The sequence below is a fragment of the Platalea leucorodia genome, assembly GCF_965183815.1.
Source record: "Platalea leucorodia genome assembly, chromosome: 4".
NCBI classification, from domain to species: Eukaryota; Metazoa; Chordata; class Aves; order Pelecaniformes; family Threskiornithidae; genus Platalea; species Platalea leucorodia.
In genome coordinates, this window is record NC_138826.1 from 40,483,307 (window position 1) to 40,499,292 (window position 15,986).

The 15,986-nt window shown below is 39.8% G+C and overlaps 1 protein-coding gene across 4 annotated transcripts in view; it reads left to right on the top strand.

Annotated features, from left to right (window-relative positions):
- The window catches only part of PCDH15 (protocadherin related 15), a gene marked incomplete at both ends in the record, with an annotated part of 380,170 nt that overhangs the window by 250,660 nt on the left and 113,524 nt on the right, over positions 1 to 15,986 (top strand). For all 4 annotated transcript variants that reach the window (XM_082311053.1, XM_082311051.1, XM_082311054.1 and 1 more), the window contains 2 exons: positions 2,606 to 2,911; positions 4,090 to 4,314. In XM_082311053.1, coding sequence (XP_082167179.1) covers positions 2,606 to 2,911; positions 4,090 to 4,314 — 531 coding nt within the window. The remainder of the gene's footprint in view (positions 1 to 2,605; positions 2,912 to 4,089; positions 4,315 to 15,986) is intronic.

Below are 15,986 nucleotides of genomic sequence, written 5' to 3' on the forward strand. Positions count from 1 at the left end.
AGCCCTTCAAGCACTGAGGAGGAAGAGGAGCTTCAGGCGCCGGAGCAGACTCCCCTGCAGCCTGTGGGGAGACCGCAGTGGGGCAGGGAAAGGTGTAGGGACGGGGAAGGGCTGTTACAGGATATAAAAGCCCCTCTGCTGTGCGAGAGGGGAGTCTGGGCAGGAGAAGGTAGCCCTGGCATGGGCTTGGCAGCCACCACATATGACATTCAGGCCTTTCCAAGCCTCTTGGGGTCACAAAGCCATCCGTAGGTAGGTTGGACAGTGCTTGTACAACCTGTTGTAACTTCTCAGCTTTGCCCTTCTCCTCAGTGGCTCTGCTTCTACATGCTGTTCATCAAAGATGGATAACACGAAGCGCTGCCTGAGCAATGGGATGACGGCTTTGTAAATAGGCAGTAGTCATCTCTGGTGTAATGCCACAGATAGAACAGGAAGCTTGGAGAAAAGATGATTTTTTTTTTTTTATATATATCTAATAAATAATGAGAGAATCCATATGGTAGAAATTTTAGTGGACAAAGCACAGCAAACTTCTGTTTGATGCTTCAGTCAGAGCATCCTTCTGAAATTTGAATTTGCCCTGTGCTGTGGAAGCACAGGACTAAGATATGTAAAAATGCACAGAGCTAACACTTCTCTTCACGTGTCTTTGGTCGACTTCTCACTAGTGTGATGGTAGTACTGTAACAGTTAGTTTAATTGGATTTAATAATGGTGATTTGCCTGCTGCTCTGCACGGAAACAAATTGGTCCTGCAGAATGTGGAAAAGATGTTTATGCCCAAGGATGTACACAAATGAGTTTACAACATACATAGTCATGTTTTTAGGAACCAAATTGCAAAGCCTGACATACATTTGAAAGTAATTTTAATTTGCTTTCCTAAAAAAATAAGTTTGTCTATTCAGAAACAGACTTCCAAATTGCTCTTAAATAAAAATGTTACCTGGCTTATTCTCAGTTTCCTATGGTAGTAGTGTTTCAGATTACTGTTTGATATTTTTGTGGGGTTTTTTTGTTTGGTTTTTAACTCCGAGTGTTTAGTATCAATTTAATTGCTATAATATGGCTTTGGCTTAACTTAGAGGCTAAGTATGAGGACTGGCCTCATGTGTGTGTTGGAGATTAAGTCTTATGAAGGTGAATTTTGCTGTTGGTGTCTTATCCAGCATTGCATTTGCAATGCTTTGCATTTCTTTCCGTGGGGCTAAGTGTTAGTGTATACTTTAAACTTTTCTCCTTGAGTAGCTTTCTGATGGTTTTCCAGTATGTCATCTAGGAGGTCTTTGTGCCCCAACTCAGTTATTTCTACAGAGGAAATAGAATTGATTGTAAACTAAGTAAATCAACCATACGTTGAAAGATGCCGATTAAAAGGATGTGTTATCCATAGACTGGTCATTATGAAGTTGTAGCCATCACTTCTTAGCACATTGATGTAGCGCAGGGGGAAAGCACAGTGAAATTTTTCTTATTAACAATTTTAATTAACTTTTAATTGATTTTCAGGAAGATAAATGGTTTCATTACAAAGTCTTACAGTGAACACCTTCACCGGAATTAAACATTCATGGAAACTTCCTGACAATTGTTCTGGTAACAAAACATGAAAATCTCTTGCGATCTTCCCAGATGTCTGTAGCCTCATTTATAAAGTCAAATAAATGAAAATACCTTGCTCACAGAATGCCCGTTGTTTAATTTACATAACTTTATTCATCATGCCATAATTTAATTAAGAGGAGGAAATGTAACAGGTCATCATTCAGACTATGTTGAGGGGATGGTAGCTTTAGGAAAAACATATGAATTTTGTCCATCCCTATAAGGGCAGTTATGTAACAGCAAGAATTATTTGGCTGCTACTGAAATTTGAGACTTAGTTCAGTATGTGAGAACAAAGATACCAACTGAACAAAATCTAAACAGTTTTGTATTGCAATCATATGCCTCTTCTGAGTGTAGAAGAATAAGGATGAAATGTGATAACATTTGGTTTTGAAGAAACATGATAAACTATAGGAAGTTAAGTAGTTCTTCAGAGAGCAGTGATTAAAATATCACTAAATGTGACAAACACGTTAAGTGAAATGAAAATTTCTAACTAATGTGTCGATTCTAGCTATCTTCTGACTGCATCAATCTTTCATCTAAGCATGTACTCCATAATGATTTGAGCAGCAATGAAACACCTAAATCAAAATAGAAATTCTCAGACACCACCTAACCGTGAAGACACTTCAGCATTAGAAGTATCTGAGGGCTTGGCTTTAAAAGCATCTAGGTTGTCTTCTGCTTATGTGCACGGTTGTCCAAGGCTGAGCAACTAAATGTGTCATTTCTCCTGAAGTCCTATTGGGATCCAGTAAACCTACCTTTTGTCACTGCAAATTAAGAGATTTTTTTCTGTGGGATATTTTACCTTCAGGAAAATATCAGAGAGAGGCAAGCTGCTGTAAACAAGAAATGCTGAGTAGCCACACAAGCATTAATACCCTGTTGAATATTACCCTAGCTTACCTTGTTGCTCCCATGTAGCTATGTCCCTTGTAGGTATTTAAAATATGCATTAAAGCATGGTTCTTTTTTTCTGCTTCTTTAGGCTACAGACCCAGATGCTGGTGTTAATGGTCAAGTTCATTACAGTTTGGCAAACTTCAACAATCTTTTTCGAATCACATCAAATGGTAGCATTTATACAGCAGTTAAACTGAACAGAGAAGTAAGGGACTATTATGAACTTATTGTTGAAGCAACAGACGGAGCTATGGACCCTCGCCGTTCAACACTAACTTTAGCGATCAAGGTGCTGGATATTGATGACAACAGCCCTGTTTTTACTAACGCTTCCTACGCTGTCTGCGTGCCAGAAAACCTACCACCAGGCACTGTCTTCCTGCAAATAGAGGTAAGAAAGCATTATAGAGTGAAGATGATGTATGGTAAATGTTCTGCAATACTAAAAATGTTCTGATTTAATTTGTCAGTGAGACTGCAGTAAAAGATTGCAAACTGGAGTGGGGTAAGTTATGACACTTAACAGACTGAAAAATGCGTGACCTTTAGACAGGTACATAAAAATACTTTGAAGCTGAGGTTTGTTTGGAAATAAGAGCAATCAGTAAAAAACAAACAAACAACAAAACCTACACTACTATTGTTGTTTCTTGGAATGTTGTTTTACACATTTAAAGTGCTTTTGAAGGCTCATCATATTGCTTCTACCTGTTTACATTAGTAGCAAAAGAGAGCTTTATCTCAACTGATTTAGACAGTTAAGTCAAACCTGGATGTCTAACCTCACATTATGGTTAATGGAGATAAGTAGTTGCTTCCAGAAGCAATTCATCCAATACCAAGATCATCATCTAAGATAGTTGGAGTAAAGTGAAGGGAACACCTGGAGGTGTTGTCTTCTCTTCACTGACTATAAAAGATGCTCAGACAAGTGAGAGTTAATTGTTCAAGGATGAGCTAGATCTCTAAAGGCAGCCGAGATTCACTTCCCGCAAGCGGTCTATATATCCTCCTGATGTTTTGGTCAGCATCCTTTAATGAGAAGAATCTGTCCTGAGACAATTTCAACAAGAATGGTTTTCGCTGAACCTGACTGCAGATAAATCTAATGTCAAATTACAGCTAAAGCAATCACATAATACTCCTTATCCTGATGAAGATTAATATTCTTTGTCTAAATACTGGTATGAAATAAAACCATCGTGCTGCCGTATGGGGTGAGATCAAACGTCTGCTCAGCCCAGCGTCCTCTCCCTGGCAGTGGCCGATAGCAGGTGCTCAGGGAAAAGAACAAGAACAGACGGAGCTTCCCGCGGCTCTTGCCCAGAATACTGTGCTCGTTTCCTGTGGCGGGTATCGCTGGATTTTATAACCTTAAGCGGATTTGTCTTCCTTGTGTTTGTGCAACAGTATTAAGTACATCAATACTATTAGAATAATATAACGCAACTAAAGTTGTTTGCAGTAGTTTGCTTTTTTATGTTCTTTAAATCTAGTAGGGATTTTTTGTGTAAATGGATTTTGTTTGGTTTTAAGCGCTTTTTTTTCTGTCTGCGTGGCATGCTGTAGGCGAAGGATGTTGATCTTGGTTCTGATGTTAACTATCGAATACGGACCCAGGAAGCACTACAGTATTTTGCACTGAACAAGTACACAGGCGAGTTATCGCTTTTGAAGTCCTTGGATTATGAATCGTTTTCTGACACAGAAGCAACCTTCACCTTTCTTGTGGAAGCCTTCGATAGCAAGGGCACTATGCCTCCTGGTCTTGCTACTGTCACAGTGAGAGTAAAGGTAAGAGGAATAACTTGTCAGTAGATAGCATCCTCTCCTATTTGTTACAAAATACTTCATCAACCCTTAACAGGTGTCCTGATGAAACACCAGAGCACGCCAGCAGTATGTCTGCTTTCCTGCTTTTTCGCTGTATGAAGCTACTGCCTTTTTCTGACAGCAACTTGTTCAGTTAAACATACAGTTTATAACAGCTGTAATTACTTTTCTATATGCAATTACGTGGTTAAATCTTGGATCACAGATTCATGAAGTACAAGAATACCTGACACATACATAAACGTTTAGTCCTTTAGAATCCCTGAAAGGTTGAAATAAGTACCTAATGGAATGGTTTGCAAAAATGACACCATCACGTTTCAGTTAAAGCTATCATAAATTGTAATTTTATGAACCATTCGGGTGTATTGAGTGCTGATGTGGCACACCACATCCTATATTTCAGATTCTGCTGCTTGAAAATACAGAGCTGCAAAGGAACAGGCTTATTTAGTGGTCTTGCACAATGAATCGTTTTTATGCAGTGAGTTACAGCATCATCTCTGGCTTTCAGTTATCTCACCAATAATATGGGGATAATGGTATTCTGTTTGGTAACGATCCACAAATGAAAAGCGTTTGTAGCTGAAACATTAGCACTTACCCATCTTAATTTGGTTGATGTACTCATGTCCAAGAGGAGAGGATATTTCAGATGATTTAGAAATCCTGCCTCCTTGCATTTACAAAGGTGCAGTTCTGGAGCCAGTCAGTCAAGTCCTTTTGCGCAGTTGCTTCATTTTTGTTGATTTTGTCAGTGAAGAACAGTGAGCTGTGGGAGAGAAGAGAGTTTAATTACTCGTATTTTAGCTAAGAAGCAAAAATTGTAGTAGGAACAAAAGCATAGCTCACAAATGTGAACTTCATATCTGGCAACTTCAGTTTAAATGTAAGTCTGCAGAAAGTATTTAGCATATATGAATCAGTCTTGGGTTCAGCTTGCTCTGTATCTGCAGATGCTATGAATTGCCACATGATTTTGAGTAATTCTGTTTGTCAGTCTCTACTGAGCTCAGAATTATTTTAGGGACAGTAAATGTCTCCGATTATTAGCTTTGATGACAACGTAAGAAGGCTTCTATAATACGTCTCCATCTCTGCAAAATTGCTCAGAGTGAGATGCAGGTCACCTGTTTCCTAATAGCCTATGCTCTTTCACAGCAGTTTCCCAGTCAAGCAAAGAAAACATAGCTTTTGACATCATTCCCTGAGCCTTTTCTGTTATACTTTTGAGGAGGAAGTTGCTCAAGCCTGGTTTTTCCTAAAATAAACTTCTTCCCAGGACAGTGAATTTTTGAAAGAATTAAGTGTTTGCGTTTGTTTGGGTTTTTTAAAGGTACTTGTTTTCAAATAGGACTATATTCAGCAAAAAGCTGTAGTTTGCTTCATAGGGCTGACCCAGCTGTATGATCGTGCATTTGTATTGTATTCATTAATGAGACGGGGTACAGGGAGGTGATACAGTTCAACTCGGTGGCCTTAATGAAACAGCAGCTTGTGCACTGTCAAAGGAGGAGGTGTGGGAATAAGGAACTTAAGAAGGGGCTTAGTAGGATGAAAAAACAGGTTTCTTGTTTTGCTGGAAACTCTTCCCATGCATGAGCAACAAAAAGAGAGTGTGATGGTACTTATTTGGAAAGGCAGTATGGAAGAGCCTGGAATGCTAGGCTGGAGCCAGGAGTAACAATTTCAGCAGTAAAAGGTATTAGGCTGGGGACACAATAGGGCCTGAAAGTGAGGACGAGCAGCTTATATTTTAAATGAGAAAGAAAATAAATCAAAGAAATGATTAAGTATCATACTCAGTGACAGGCTGACTTTTGCAGCAGGTCAGTGCACATGGTTAAATAGAAGTAGACACTCTGGAAGGGAGAGCCACCCTGCAGGAAGATCTGGATAGGCTGGAAGAGTGGGCTAACCAGAACCTTACGAAGTTTAACAAGGACAAGGGTAAGGTCTTGCACCTGGGAAAACATAATCCAGGAGTGCAGCTCAGACTGGGATCCACCTGGCTAGAGAGCAGCTCCGTGGAAAGGGACCTGGGGGTCCTGGTGGACAGGAAGCTCAACGTGAGCGAACAGGGTGCTGCTGCGGCCAAGCAGGCCAATAGGGTGCTGGGTTGCATCAAAAAGGGCATCACCAGCAGAGATAAAAAAAAGTCATTATCCCTCTCTACTCGGCACTTGTCAGGCCGCACCCGGAATACTGTGTACAGTTCTGGTCCCCGTTATACAAAAAAGATGTGGACAGGCTGGAGGGGGTCCAGAGGAGGGCCACCAAGGTGATCGAGGGTCTGGGAGGCTGCCGTATGAGGGTAGGCTGAGAGAGCTGGGTTTGTTCAGCCTTGAGAAGAGGAGGCTTAGAGGTGATCTCGTCACTATGTGCCAGTACTTAAAGGGGAGCTACAAAGAAGATGGAGACTCCCTTTTTACGAGGAGTCCCATGGTGAGGACAAGGGGTAATGGGTACAAGTGACTCCCAGGGAGATTCCGACGGGACACAAGAAGTACATTTTTCACAATGAGAACAGCCAGTCATTGGAGTAATCTCCCCGGGGAAGTGGTTGACTCCGCTACGCTGCACACGTTTAAGACTCAGCTGGACATGGTGCTGGGCCATCTCGTCTAGATTGTGCTCCTGCCTAGAAAGGTTGGACCAGATGATCCTCGAGGTCCCTTCCAACCTGATATTCTATGATTCTATGATGAAATATTATATGCTGAGATTAAGATGATGCTTAGGTTCCAGCCTTGAGTGACAGGTAGAAAAGTTATATTTTCAGTGGCAGTTGAGAGAATGGCAGAGGGCTTGTGGAAAAAACATTTTTAATATCTCATTTTGTTGGGCAGATATCATTAATGGGTTATATGCCAGATGGTAGAAATTTAGAACCTTGGTCACAAGAGATGTCTAAAATAGAAAGAATGGTTTGATTTGAGCTTATAGATGAACTTCCCAGATACAAAATTTACGGGGGGCGGGGGGGGGGGGGGGGGAGGTGGAGATTGAGATCAGATCCTTGTGCTGCCCCTGTGTGAGATGAGAAGGATCCACAAAAGGACACTTTGAATGGGTGATTGAGGAGACAGAGCGGTGCAGAGTCTTGGGAGCCAAGTGAGAAGGCCTCGGGTGTGAAAAGAAATACAGAAGTAACAAAGCACATTGCAATGCAATTTGGGTTTGTTCTTAATGGAAAGGACTCATATTCCCCCTTGTTTTGAAGGGGGGAGAGCTGACGTGCCTTTGCTGGGGGTGAAAAGTCCTGATCAGGGCAGAGAGGGCAAGGCACTAAAGTTCCCTTGAGGATAGAGGTGGTGCACGCATTTTACAGGGCCAGCGTCAGCACGTCCTGGTAAGCTGACAGAGGGAACTGATTTGTGTCCAGCAGCTCAGCGAGGGTGTTTACATCTGGCCCTTGGTCTTGAATGCATGATGGCGTAAATGACGCCGCCATGTAGCAGTCTAGAGCGTCATGCACAGTGTATTGCCTGATTCCAGTCCAGGCTTTTATTCCTCTGCAATCTTAACTGTGGTCCGAGCTGCTGCTTTAGGGCATAGCTAAGTAGATAACTCCTGATGAGCATGTTCAGTGTTTCATTGGAGTCATTTATAATTCTTTGTTGACCAATTAAGATGTCTGCCCAGGGAACTGAAGGGGTTCTAAAACTCACGATTTCTGCCAGGCCATCTGCCAACTCAGAGCCTGTGTTCAGGGACAGGGTGCTTCAGCGTGGGGATGAACATCCCTCTGCTGGGGCTCCGGAGTTGTTCCCGCTCAGCCTGTCTTTTGCTCCTGCTCTGGCACCAGGAACTGGATGTGTCTGATTCTTCTTAGTAGTAAATGTGCTTTTACTTTATTTAGAAGATGATATTAGAGTAATTATTTTATTATGGTGTTTGTGACCCCAAATGGGAAATAAACCGAGTGCAGATACACTGTAGGCCCTAACATAACAGTTGTACCAATTGCAATCTTTAATAACACAAAATCGAACTAGAGAAAACAAGAAGTAAGCATTAAGGCAATAGTGGGTCCAAGCAGGGAATTCATGCAACCATTAGGGATTCGGTCCCTGTAATTCTCAGAGCATTATTTGTACTACAGAGGTCTCCAAGTCCTTTTGGGCTCGTGCTGCTCTGTTAACATTTGTCATTTTTCACTGTCCAGCTCTTAACCGAAAGCGCTGTAATTTTTACTGTGTACTAGGATTCCGTTAACCAACGATGGACAGCATCTGATGGTTTCATATATCATTTATGTGATATAAAACTGAATGGGCAGCAGTGCAGTATACCCATAATCACAGTGATCATTGTGGCTTGGGGGAGGGTAGATACACACAGTGATGTTCTTTAGACTCTCGCGTTCAGCCTTTGGCAGGCCAAGTTACAAAGAGTTTGTAGTAATCTTCCCTGAACTTGACCAAAACACAGATTGCATAGCACAATACTCACTGCAGAAAAAAATAACTTAATCTGTTACCTTCATGTCAGTAGTGAAATACATTATTGGCCACTGCTGCGGCCAGATGGCCATTTATAGATGTCTTATGACTCTTTCTTCAAAGAAAGCCAAAGGTAAATTAATAAATTGTTGCATCATTTCTAGTATTACTGAAGAGGAATAGTGTAAGTGGCATTGATTTCTTGTTGCCAGAAAGATGCAAACCACCTCAAGCAGTCTGAGATTTTTCTTTTTTTCCCCAGTTCTCATATTCGTCTCGCTGCTTTCATAACTTTTCACCTTAACCCGAAAGTAGTAATGAGTCATCTTGTCTTGGGATGGCATGGGAGATTGCACAAGTGTTCATCCAGAATAATTGATGATTGTAATCTCATCTGTAATCAAGAACATGAAACTTTTTGTTTTATTTGGGTTTTTTATATATATGTAATTATACAGGTTAGACATAGCAAATTTTATCAGTCTTGAAAACCTAGTTTAAGGGATAAAAACATTAGCAACTCCAAGAAACAATTTGTCTGCTATTTGTTTGCCACTGTCAAGGCACAATTTCTCTCACCATGAGAATGGCAGAGATTTGCATTCACTCAGCATCTGAGGGCTGTTTGCTAAGAGTGCCTGTAGCGCATATTGCAGTATGCACAAGCATCCTCTCACAATATAAATGTTTCCCAGTATTGGAAGAAGCGAAATCACTACTGTGCAAATGGTGTGCTTATTCTTAGGATTTAGCATTTGGAAACAATTACTATGGTAATAGAGCTTTTTAACAGAAACAGGACTAACGTTTTTCCAGTTTATATTGCTGTTAAATGAGTAATGTGTTCCTAAATACATATTACAAGAATTTCTGTATCATGGGGCCTGTAAGGTACTTGCATATTTTATGCTGTGACCTCCTCTTATTATTATTACCAGCATTATTTTTGTATTTCTTTGTGTCTCTCTCTTGTTTGTTATAATAGCTTTTTCTCCTCCTTTTGTGTTCCGGGATTGGTTTTCTTTTCAGTTTTTCAGGTAGAGTATGTAGTGTAATGAAGCCATTATCCCTGGCTGATGATTGAAAGTGATAGAGCAACAAGAATAAGTAAAAACAGATCTATATGTTTCTAGTAATGCAATATTACAAGACCACCTACCAAATATTTCGTATAATTTCTACCATGCCTTAATCCCAGTGGACTGTTACACACATTATACAGTGAATTTCCAGATTTAGTAAAACTGACCTTACCCATGAACGTCAACAAATATACTGCTATCATCAGAGAGTACACTAACTGCAATAGTTAAACTAGTTTTTCAAGAGAAGTATGCCATTGAGAAGTTAGAAGTCAACATATGCTTTAGATGATGCATTATATGCATTGATTGGTACTTATTCTGGGGGTGAATGTGAATCTTTCATAACCACTATGCTAAGTCTTCCCTTCCTTGGGAACTTTGCATAAAGGAAACAAATCAACCATGCAAAAATATGTAACAGCTAAATCTTTCTCTCTGGCGTGGTTGCTCTGAATGGTCCTTCATCAGCATGACTCTTCTTGCTGTCCTTCGTATTCAAGTTGGAAGCAAATGGCATGGTCTTTGTTATAATGATGCCATAGCAGTGCAGAGCTCCAACATGCTTAGACAAGAAAGCTCCCTTTCTTTCTCTGACAACCTAAACCTTGAATGAAAACAAGGAGAAATATAATTTGTTTGTAATATAATTTGTAGGGTGGGAGGGTTAGAAGAAGCTGCGTGTTTGTGGATGAATCACCCTTTCAAACCAAACGATTGGAGCCAACCGTAAAGCAAAGAAAATAAAGGTGTCTTGGAGAAAGTATGCAGGAACCCAGCATTTGTGACAGTAGAATAAAATGTTGCAGCAGGACCCTCTCCTCTCACAGAGCACATTTACTGTACTGCTGCAGAGTGCTGGGGAGTGAGCGGCTTTAGTCTCTGTAAAATGCTTAAATTATCCCTGGGAGACAATGGGAGAAGAGGGATCCACAGGTTGTCATTGGGGGGGGGGACACGACACACGACATTTTGGTTCAAACCCCGCTCCACCAGATGTTTAAATAGCCATGCATAGGTGTAGCTGCCACTGCTTTCTCTTCCTGGAGGTATTTACTAGAAATTCACTCAAGTCTTGTTTCTAATGAGCAGGTGAGCTCATCATACATCATTGTTTCATTATGGGGCGGATTTCATGTTATGGTGAGATTTAATGATAATAATAATGAAGATTTTCTGCCAGAAATTATACAGGTAACGAAGGATACATGGAAGGTAAAAGATGTTAGTGAATCAGTTAAGGTCAAACACATGTCATCAGTTTCTAATATTTCTAAAATAAAATTTAAGTTATGTTTTTTCAATAAATTTACATCCATGAAGTTAATCTTTCCTTTCTAACATGTAATGAAAACCATTTCCCATTTAAAAAATAACAGGGCGGTCCAGCACAGCAGCAGCACATAACTTACACGAAGGTTAAAAAAAATGAGCTGTGTTGCCTCCAAAATGTAACTGCTTATTTATCTCTTTTCTCGTGGCATTAATGGAATAACGGGCATGGTGTTGGACTATGGTGCCAGTAAACAGATTTTTTTTTTTTCTTTTTTCAATCTCAACTTATTTGTTCAATCATCTGCTAGTCATTTATTACCTCATATATTGCACTATGAATATTATCCCTTAATTTATGTTATGAGCTACTTTAGGGCTTGCTGAGCACTAAATATAAAAAAGAGGCAGTTATACCATGTTAACAAGCCTCTCTTTTGTATAGCTTCAAACAAAGAACCCTGTGTAAAGAAGCACTGCACCAATTAAAGACAAAATTCAAAGTGCCGCTTCATACAGTTTGTCATATTATCTTGTCAGCATCATCACAAAGATTTTGAACTTGCTCAAAGTTACCCAGCATTGCTTGATTCTCTAACCTCAGTCCTCTTATGTTAGTCACTGTTGTTGATACATAAATCTAAAAGATATTTCAAATACTTGTGGCACAGCTAGGAGTAATTTTCAAGTAGTGGCTTACTTCAGTGGACTTAATGTAAATATAAAATTGAAATGATACCTTAGCAAATCAAAATGTAGGATCACAAATAAAGGGTTGCTTGCAAACTTAGGTATGTATCTTGGGGGATGAATATACTGGTGAGATGCATTAAAGGAGAATACCTTTAAGGGTGGTATGTGTTTATTATAAGAGACCCACAGATTACATAAAGAATGGGAAGGGACTTCGAGTTCTTGATATTCCAGTATCTGGTGAAATTAGGTATTTCTATCTTATGCCATGTAATGAGTTCTCTCCACCACCACCCCCCGAAAGCTGCATTTTTCAGGAGTCCAGACTTTGAAGGCACTCTTTTACGTATGTAATTCGAAATGGAAATAATCACGGGAGTCTTCCATCACGTATATGATTATTGATAATAAAATTAACTTGTTATTGCATTTGTAAAAGAAACAGTTTTAAAGCTAAGAATCAGTGAGATGAGTGATAAGTAGATTTTTTTCCATTATTTTTGTCATATACATTAGGGAGTATAAATTGTTCTGTGCTCACCTTCTTCGTATAAATTACAGAAACTGACTGATGAAATGAAAGTACAAATTGCAGAGGAAACAAAATTGAAAGTATCTCAAAAAGAATTATTTTACCTCAATGATTTTAGGCCGTTGTACAGTTACTCATTTCTAATCCCTTTGCAATCAATTTGAAAGGCTAGATATACCTCGATGTGTAATATTCTGCTGCTGTGAACCACTCCACAGAATTACCTGGGTAAATTACAACAAATCGCTCATTTAAGTTAATAATACCAGTCTTTTAGCTGAAGGATGAGAGCTTGCTTGAAATCTTAAGATCCTGGTTATCGTCCCAGTTCTAGATAGTATATTAACTGCCTACAGTAGTCCTTTAGGGGATTGTTATTATTAAGACCTGGAGAATAATGTTGTATCCTCTCAGCTTGCATGAGTGTTTTCTTAGTGAAAGAGTAGATACAGTTTGCACGCATCCATGAAAATATATATATATATATATATCAGTCAACTCTTGGCTCAAAGTACAGATCTGTGTACATGGCATGGTGGACCTTTAAGGGAAGAGGAAAAGAAAAGATAATCTTCTAGTAAAGGGATTATAGTTGAAAAATAACATTCTGGTTTTCTTTCAGAAAAATAAACTCACCTGTGAGAGAATGGTTTTCTGAAGTCACAGCTCAGATTTTCAATTGTTTTAATGCTGAGTCTGTGACTCCAAATCCCGAGACCTTGTTTCAGAAGAGCTTTAAAACTTATTTTTAGACTATCATGTAATTTAAGATCACTATGACATGAGAGTGTATGAAATTTGCGTTTTAATATTTAATATTAAATTTGTACATTTGTACTGTTCTGAATAAGGTTGATTAGCATCATATTGAAAGGCTTTGGAAACTTACTAAGTTTAATAATAGAAATATAATCAAATGAGGATTTGCAGAAATTGAGAAATTACAGAAAGAACTGAGGGCACTAGATGGCTATTACCAGTTAGCATGGACCAGAGGAATGGATGGTAAGAAAGTATGGCACTTACAGATGCTGTAGCTGAAATGTAATGGTGGTAGCAAAGATCTCCTCCTGTGTGAACTTCAATGAGCACCATGCTGGAGAGGTTTCTGCCGAGGGATAACCTGCACTTGACATTTCCTTTAAGGCTAAGCAGAGCTTCAGGAAACCATTGCAAAGCACAGTTGCATCAAAATGAAAGCACTTGGGCCCAAAAATGGTTTGTTAAACGGCAAGATAAGGCCTTGTGGCAGAGGTCAGAGATCTGTGGGGTCCTTGGGTGCTTGTTGCAAAGGGTTCACTTCCCACTTTCCTGTTTTTTTCATGAACTGGTAGTTAACAGAGGAAGAAATTGAAAGTTATTGTGAGAGGTTAGTGTGAGTGAGGCTGCTCCACGTGGAGGGATGAGCCAGGAGCCGAGGGTGACCCAGTGTGGGCAGTGCCCTCCCTGACTGGGCGCAGTCCCCGTGGGGACAGAGCCAGGCGGGCAGACCAACAGCCTCCATCAACAGCCCCAGACATGGTGAGGGCATGAACCCAGTCTGGGGTCTGTCCAGGGAGTCCAGCCAGGAGCAAAAAGGGATGGGGTCAGAAGCAGGGCTGGGATCCTATGGCATCACTGGGACAGGACTGGGGGCCCCGACTGGGATGAAATGGGGTCCTGGGCGCAGGGGCAGGGTGTTGGGGGGCCCTAGGTGAGGCTGGTCCGGGCTGGTAAGGACTACGGGTGCCTTTAGGGCCATGCTATCTTGTGGCCTTTAGGGTTTTTTCATTCTGCTTATTTAGTAATAAAATATCTTGGATTTTTTTTTTAAATAAAGCGTTGAGTGACATCTTCCTATGGTGAAAGAATGTACAGGAAGAATAATTATTTTCAAGACAAAACACCCCTTTTCTTTCTGTAGAAGAGAGTTTCACAGATATAGTAGAGGAATGTTAAATGTGCCCTTGGAAGTCCCCAAACAGCAGGGGATTATTAAACACTTGGAGGCGGCTCAGATGGAAAGCCACCAGCTCTGGTAATGTGCACATAGACTTAAGTGGCAGATGTTCAAAACAAAATGACAGCAGAAAATTACAGATACATATCTGTAGTTGTACAAAAAGATTGGGAAGGTTTGAATATTTCAGTATGTGACATATGCTATGCTTTGAAGTAAACCTTTTTACTTTCTCCCTTTGTGGGATTATATTATGTACATTTAACATTAGTGGAAGGAGGGATTGCTTTTAAAAATACATTTTTTCCCTATTTATTACACTTGTGATAAAAGCCAGCAGACTGCAAAAGGAGCTGTAAATGCCTAATATGCATTTATTAGCTCAGACGCTGTTCAGTCACGCTGTTTTTTTATAGTGAGGGAATGTTGATTTCCACTTAGATATAGTTAACTAGAAACCTTGGTATCAGCAGGTATAATCAAAAAGCACAGTCCTAAAGTGCTAGGAAAAACACATGGATGTACTTACAAATGCTTTATGAAACTATTTGCAAACCAAGAAAATGTAATATTTAAGAAGCTAACAAACTTTAATGGGCGATTTTGTCAACAGGTCAGAAATAGGAGAGTAAAACATTTTCTCATAGACTTTTAGAATCTTTATGGTAAGATGCTTTCTGCTTAGCAGTTCAGGAGAGAGGCAAGAAGAAAGGGAAGCTGTGTGCAAAATTGCATTTGTAATGCAGGCTCCCCAGGTAGGCACCTCTACACACATGCTCTGCTGATAATGGTAAAAATCTTCTAAACAGTGTGATTCTCTTAGTAGTCTAGATAAATCAACAGAAACTGTGATTTTTGTGTTCTTTGACAGGAATTTTTCCCTCTGGAACTGTTCAGCAGATTAATTATTAGATTTTACTATCATGGAATTACAGCCATTTTAATAAATAATCAATACTTGATTATAATTAGGTCAGATACTACAAAAAACAGGAATTAAAAAATTAGACTGATTTTATAAGCTCCAAAAAACCCAAAGCCTAGATTACTAGATGTAAAAAAGTATAGCCCTGTTTTCCTAAGAAGGAAATTGGGAGAGGGTAAAACACGTTGAATTTTATGGGTGTTGGGGGAGGAGAGGCTTCGCTCCCATTTGGTAGGGCTGCCCTCTAGTGCACTGCAGGCTAAAGGCAGCAATTTTTCCAGTGCAGTAACAGGGTTCCCTTTGTAGGATAAAAGGGCATTTGCACAAATTATTATGCCTGAGATAGATGTAGATATGTATACATAAATATATGTATATACATGTAAATATATATATATCAAATATATTGGAGTGTCATCTGGAGTTGCTTCTGTTTGTGTGGGGATAGCTGATGAAAAATTAACCTACGTTTTTACTCTTTATTTTTCTCTCACAAAACAAGATTTCTACCAAAACCCATTTTTAAAAAAATCTGTTATTTTTTAGAAAAACTTTAGCTTAGTGGTAATATTCAAATCAGACAAGTCTGTCACTCATTGTAATGTTGCATTTTATTAATTGAAATGTGGTAACAGTCACGAGCTGTAGCTGTAGTTCAGTGGAGTGAGAAGGAGCCACGTCCTGAGCTCATCACAACTGCCGTACTCTCAGCAACCAGCAGGAAGGAGCTGTAATCCCGGTGTAT